The sequence below is a fragment of the Sinohyriopsis cumingii genome, chromosome 12 (assembly GCF_028554795.1).
Source record: "Sinohyriopsis cumingii isolate HCF-2022 chromosome 12, ASM2855479v2, whole genome shotgun sequence".
Taxonomy (NCBI): Eukaryota; Metazoa; Mollusca; class Bivalvia; order Unionida; family Unionidae; genus Sinohyriopsis; species Sinohyriopsis cumingii.
In genome coordinates, this window is record NC_142972.1 from 87,862,228 (window position 1) to 87,868,681 (window position 6,454).

A 6,454-nucleotide genomic window follows, 5' to 3' on the forward strand; every position below is an offset into this window, starting at 1 on the left:
TTTCAGTAATTTAGTCAAGATAAGGATATCTCAAAACTTAATATTAATTGTATCATGCTTAAATTATCGGGCTGTTGAAGAATAATTTTAATAAATGAAAGCAAACTTATTCAATACTTAAATGTATTTTAACTTTTCTTATATACTAATGAGATTGGCGTTTTAACACTTGTGTAATTCTGCAGCAATCATACCGAAAATCGACTAATCATGCTCACATCCCTTTACATGCTGTTATTGTTCCTAGTATTAAAAACCAAAACTAAAAAAATGACTTTCTTTATAAGTGCTCCTACCAAATCAAAAATTGCAAAATAGGAAGAGTCCTAGCATGGCCATATTACACATTAATAGAAAAGATACCAATCCACCATTCAATTCAACTAAAATTACTCAATGTAGAAGACCATTTTGAAATAAATCATCATGTTAAAATTTGCTATCAAATGAATTAACTCGAAATTCTTCCACTCGTGGGTTCCAACCGAAGGGAGGTATTTAACATGAGTAATGAAGTACGAGATTTCAATATTTACTTACTCTGGTCTGTCCTTACCTGTATCTAGTTAGCAAATCATATATGTTTATAATTATTTGGTATACTTTTGCTGTTGTATGTATTTGTTTATAGTTGTTGATATTATTATCATTAATGAAAATTAGGACATGTTTAGACTCACACAAACAAGATCAATCTCCCATGTGACCTGTACTTATGTCCCTAATACCAATGGAAAATACACTAATACAATGAAACATCCCCACACACTCAGTCTGGAAACTTATCCACACTTCCTGTTTCTCCCCAGTTCGGGTGAGTCTCTACCCACCCCTCCCGCTTCTCTCTCTCTCCCTCTCTCTCTCACACACATACACACACACAAGCAGTTATGTACATATTAATTCCATACTTACAAACAAAGTAGAATAATATTCAAGCATGAGTATATATTAATCTGGCTACTTACATTAATTATTATCGTGTGATGGATAGAAAAAAGGTACACATCTCTGCTGTTATAGACTTTACAGATGTGTCGCTAACCATGTTCAACATGAAAATTTAGGTAAAGATTTATATAAAAGAAAACCTCAATTCAAAACGAGCGATAAAATAAACAGATGTCATTACCAATCAAGTTAGGTCTTATTTCAGTATATTTTAATATGATCTTTCATTTAGTATTACTTCCGTTGGATTCATAATGGATGAATAATTGAGCTTGCTGCCATATTTGAGGTTTTAATTACAAACGTTATAGCTGGTAACTGCCACAGCATATTAAAACATAAATGTCATGCACAAGCCACCTGTCCTATTACTACGTTTATTACATATGCATTGGAAATCATCAATGCAGTATGAGTGATATGGGGCTAACTATGAGAATGTTGTATGTATGAGAAGACATTAAGTATATTGTGGTTTTTTTTGGAGACTACAGACATCATGCAATGAAAGTAAAATTTATGCTTTGATTCATGGTGAGTTTAACAAAAGGCTAATAGAGATACATTTAAGATCTGGACTATAACTGGTCAGTGTATAGATTCAAGGAGATAAATCTGGCATATTGACCATGATTGGTCAGTGTATCAAATTATGATCGAGATGTATCTGACGTTTGGACCATTGTTGGCCAGTGTGTATACAATCAAGATAGAAATAAATATTGTATGTGGACCAGGCATGGTCAGTGTATAACACCAAGATAGAGAATAATGTTTGGTCAGTTTGTATAAAATAAAATCAAGATAGGGATAGTTGTATCATGTAGAGATGACAGTGATTGGTCCGTGTGAATATATATATATATATATATATATATATATATATATATATATAGAGAGAGAGAGAGAGAGAGAGAGAGAGAGAGAGAGAGGATGAGGGAGGGTAGGTGGACCAAAGTTGGTCAGTATGTATAAAACCCTGACAGATATATGTAGTTTTTGCAGGTTGATAATTTCCCTTAAGAAGAATTTCGAAATGGCTTGCTTAAAAGCTATGGTGTATATCTGCACAGAGTTATTTTATCAAATTTGCTAAATAAAATTGCATCATGAAGAAGTCAATCCCCCATGTAATGAAATTGAGTAAATAGGCTTGTGTCACGAAGATGTCCAATCCCAATATAATCGATAAATGGGCTTAGAGCATGAAGATATCATCAAAATATACATTGCCAGAGATGCTGCTTGGACATGCGATTGTGTGAATCATTGAAGTTTTGTATGAATTCATGCGCTTGGAAGCCAGTGGTGAACAAGAACTCCCACAAATTAATTGAAATCTGCAAATACAAAAATATTGTCTTTGCATTATACACCTGTTATTCAGCCATTCACCTTTAAAGTGCTTCTTACTATATTAGTCATGCAAGAAAACGTACCATTTGTCACATTGCATCTTTTTTCTTAACTGTTTTCACAACTGGATTCCTTGACTTAACATGAATGGTTGTTAAATTAAATTTAATTGGCATGATTGGCCCTGAAAAAAGCATCCTGGCGTTGTTTAAACCCTGCATCGAAGAAGTTTTACAAATGCACGTTTAATACAAGATACCTAAAAATACCAAATCGCTGATTCCCAGCACTGTTCATTGTTAGAAGTCAATTTTGTTAGACAATTACTGGCTGATAAAAGTGATATGTTTTAGTGTTACGAAGTATATCAAATTTTATGAGCTGTGAAAGTGGTGATATAGATAGCAGTGATTTTTTATTCCGCAAATGCTGTAAAGTATGAGTCCGATGCACAAGATGGAGGGACAAAAACAGATTGCATGCTGGTTACCCACTATTTCAGTGCTATTTCAAACTTAAATATAGCAAATGCAGAATAATGAACCAAAGTAAACTACAGAAAATTTAAAAGTAGAGTGCAATTTTCATTTATTTTCTTCCTGAAGCAATTTAAAATCAAAGGAAATGTCATGGAATGATTCATCATGATAGAGTACAGTGGCGACAATAAAAAATAGCAGTAATGAATTATAAATTCGTATGCAAGTAAATATCTTTAATACGTTTTTCTTGTTGAAACAGTTGGGTTCTAAGAGCACCGCTGAGTGAGATCATATTGTACTTGTGTTTTGAACAATGATAGGAGTTACATGGATGTTAATGAAATAGTGATAATCTTGGTTAGTGGAGGTAATATTGCATCTAATCACACAATCATCAGTGATGTCGGAATCGGATCGAGTTCGCATGATGTTAGGGTACTTGTCATCAAATTATATGTACCAAGTCCATAGACACAGGTTAAATGCTGTATATAAAGGCAAAATTGAACAGTTATTCTGATTCCTATTTCCTATTAGTGTTCCTGTTTTAATATCAGTTTACACATGTATTAAATGTTGTGTTTAAATTTAATTTATAACAAATAATTAATCTGCAATTAATAAAGTGCTGATATTGTGGTTTGGACTAAAACACTTTTTGATTATTGTGAATTCATTCAGAGACCTTCTGGACAATGCCATTGTGATGCATCAAGAAACTTGGTACTTTAGCACTCTTAAACTGTTGACAATTCAGTATATTCAAAACATTGCACTTCAGCAAATTCAAGGATAATTGTACTCCAACACATTCATTACCTGGAATTCATTTTGGATTTGTGATAGAACGTTAAGAATTATCTTGGATTTAATTCATAATATTACATGGTCCTCTTAACTTTTACTTCTCTAACAGTGATAATTGAATTAGTTATTATGTTTTACAAAACTTGTTGGGTTTGCTACTTTCTGTGAATTAGTTTAACACCACAGAGTTGTTGCATGAAACTGACTATCATATAATGTCTCTGTCTGTCTGTCTCTCTGCCTCTCTGTCTTTATATCATTGATGGTCTTTACCTTTTCTTCTAAAGGTTACTATGACATGTTTTGTATGGCACTGTTCCCTTGGTAAAACTTTCTAAAAGTACTTATTCTGTCCAGTTTCGATTTTATTTTCACTAAGCTGAAGTTTTTAATCTAAATGGCAATGAATTTGCTTTGATATCTTTAACAAATGAAAATAATTCATTTAATAATAATGATACTACTTCTGCTCCTACTATCCCTACTACTACTTGTAATAATAATCTGGACAGCACCTAATGTTTTGAACATGTAAATGCTCTACCGTGTTACATAACACAAAAACAAACAATGAAAGATTACTTAAATGCAACAGTAAATTATAAAACAAAAACTAGCACATGTTGACATTAATTTAGGGCATAAACATTATTAAATCTTTGTCTCTGCTTGTACTGGAAATATGTGGGCTTTAAGAGCACTTTTGATCACGGTGTCCTTGTGTTTTATAGTCTTATATATATGACAGCAGAAACATCATCTAAATTTAAAAGTTTTCGTTTTGGCAGTGGATTTCCCATTGAATTTAGATTAACAGTACAGTGCTTTTCAGTGGTTGACATAATCACCATGATAATAACTGTTGGTAAATAACCAGTAAATATCAAAGTGACAAAACCTAAGAACTAAGTATTAAAGCAGCAATCATAATTTGATTATTTACCTCTTTATAAGCATCTTGGAACAATTGTCAACATGTTCAATGTAATATGGATAATATATGTACGTGTCGCTATCGTATAGTTTACCCATTCCAGAACGGAAAGCCCCATGTCCATGCCATATGCACCATCTTCATTTTCCAAAATGTAATTGGAACGTATATATCGACCCATTCAGATTCAACATGATAGGCACAACTGCGTCTGTTCATCTTTGTTAGGATGGAAGTTGGTATATGCTGTAGGATTCACACTCACAGAAAACTTATATTTAATCAATTGTTTATTGCTGTTCAGGACTTTGTGGCACAAGTTTAACTTTTTTGGCCCTTCTGTACCTTTCTTATACCTCTGGCTTTACACTCAAGAGTAAGTGGTCTAGATAAAGGCCAACATTTTCCCTTATTTTGCATCATCTTTGTTTGTAAAATTTTATTTCAAATGTCACAAACTGTATTTAGATATCGGCAAAAGAGACATGCTCTCACTTTTTATGTCCTGGATATATAAAATGCGCACAAATGCACTGATGTCTACCTTGCTGTGTATGGTCTGACACTATTCAGGACCTTGCTGAAAAACAAGAATATTTATAAATGTAGGATGGAAGTGTATTCTTCCACCTTTCCCTATGAAACTACTAAGACCTCTGTTGCACATTCGAATAGTGGAATCAGGTGTGTCCCTCCAATAAATAAGGGAGTGACAGCACCGTCGTTGAGAGAGCTGCTGTTACCACTCATTAGGAAGAACATATTCTTCTCAGCATCAGATAGTGATAAAATATGCTTCCCCGATAACTAGCATATCTTCTAGTAAGAAGGCAGCAACACTCATTAAGGGCTGTCTCTAAGCTAGCATCAAGTGCCCCCCCCCCAAAAGTACATGAAAATGTCGTAGCACCTTCTTAAGTAAGAGAAAAGATAAATCTTCAGAGGTAGTAGGGCGAAACTATATTAGGAAAAGGAATATGCTCCCAACATTCTGGGAGGGTCAACATTCTCCAGGTATTGGAACCCCTTATTTGATGATGAACAGCTTCCAGAAAGGTTATATCATCATCTGGGATCTGTAACTCAGTCAGTTATCATCTTAGCATCATTAAATGAAGCTAAAAGTAATTAAAACATTTCATGCATGAAGTATTTCAACAGTGTTTGAATCGACATAGAATACAACACATCTCATTAAACATATGCTAAACCAGGGTCGCCTGCATATATCTTTTTTATGCCATCATGACCTGTAGAAGAGTCAATGTGTTTATTAAGGGCAATTATCTTTCCTGTTAGGTTATATGAAGTGATAATGTGGTTGCCTTACTTTGATTTATTGTTCCAGTATCAATAAATGGACTATTCCATACTGTTATGTATATTTAATTTGTATTATTTGTTGGCTTTTGTTAATGATTGTATCTTATGTATAATTGTAGTTTTTACTTGACTTTGTTCAAATTCAAGTACATGTTGTGCCTGACCAAGAACATCTGTTTTATAATTAACTTAATCATAATACATAATTTAACTTTTCTCTATGAATTTGGTTTAGCTATTCAGGACATTGATAATGAAAAACATATTTATAGTCATGATTCTGACAATATAAACTTCTAGAATGGAAAAATCCACTATGTTCGCAAAGTATTTCCTGAAAATGGTAGATGTGACCATAGTCAAGTAGAGGGTTATATAATATTGTTTACTTGAAAATCTACTCAGACTTGCCTTAACATTTTTTTCAGCAGAGTCATTCTTATTTATGTGTTCAGTTTTTATTTTGGTGGCATTATTTATTCAAGTTATTATTCTCTGGAATTACAAACTGCTAAATAATATTCTTGGAGACAAACATTACTTTGGAGTTAGAGTGAATTCAGACAAGGACATCCTGGATAATATTATTCTGATACATCAA

At 33.0% G+C, this 6,454-nt stretch overlaps 1 protein-coding gene across 1 annotated transcript in view; it reads left to right on the forward strand.

Moving 5' to 3' along the window:
- LOC149786924 (uncharacterized) overlaps positions 1 to 4,855 on the forward strand; it is a 59,577-nt gene extending 54,722 nt beyond the window's left edge. Inside the window, exon 7 of the mRNA XM_089975998.1 lies at positions 4,835 to 4,855. Within this exon, the coding sequence (XP_089832124.1) occupies positions 4,835 to 4,855 (21 nt within the window). The remainder of the gene's footprint in view (positions 1 to 4,834) is intronic.
- The last annotated feature ends 1,599 nt before the right edge of the window (positions 4,856 to 6,454 follow it).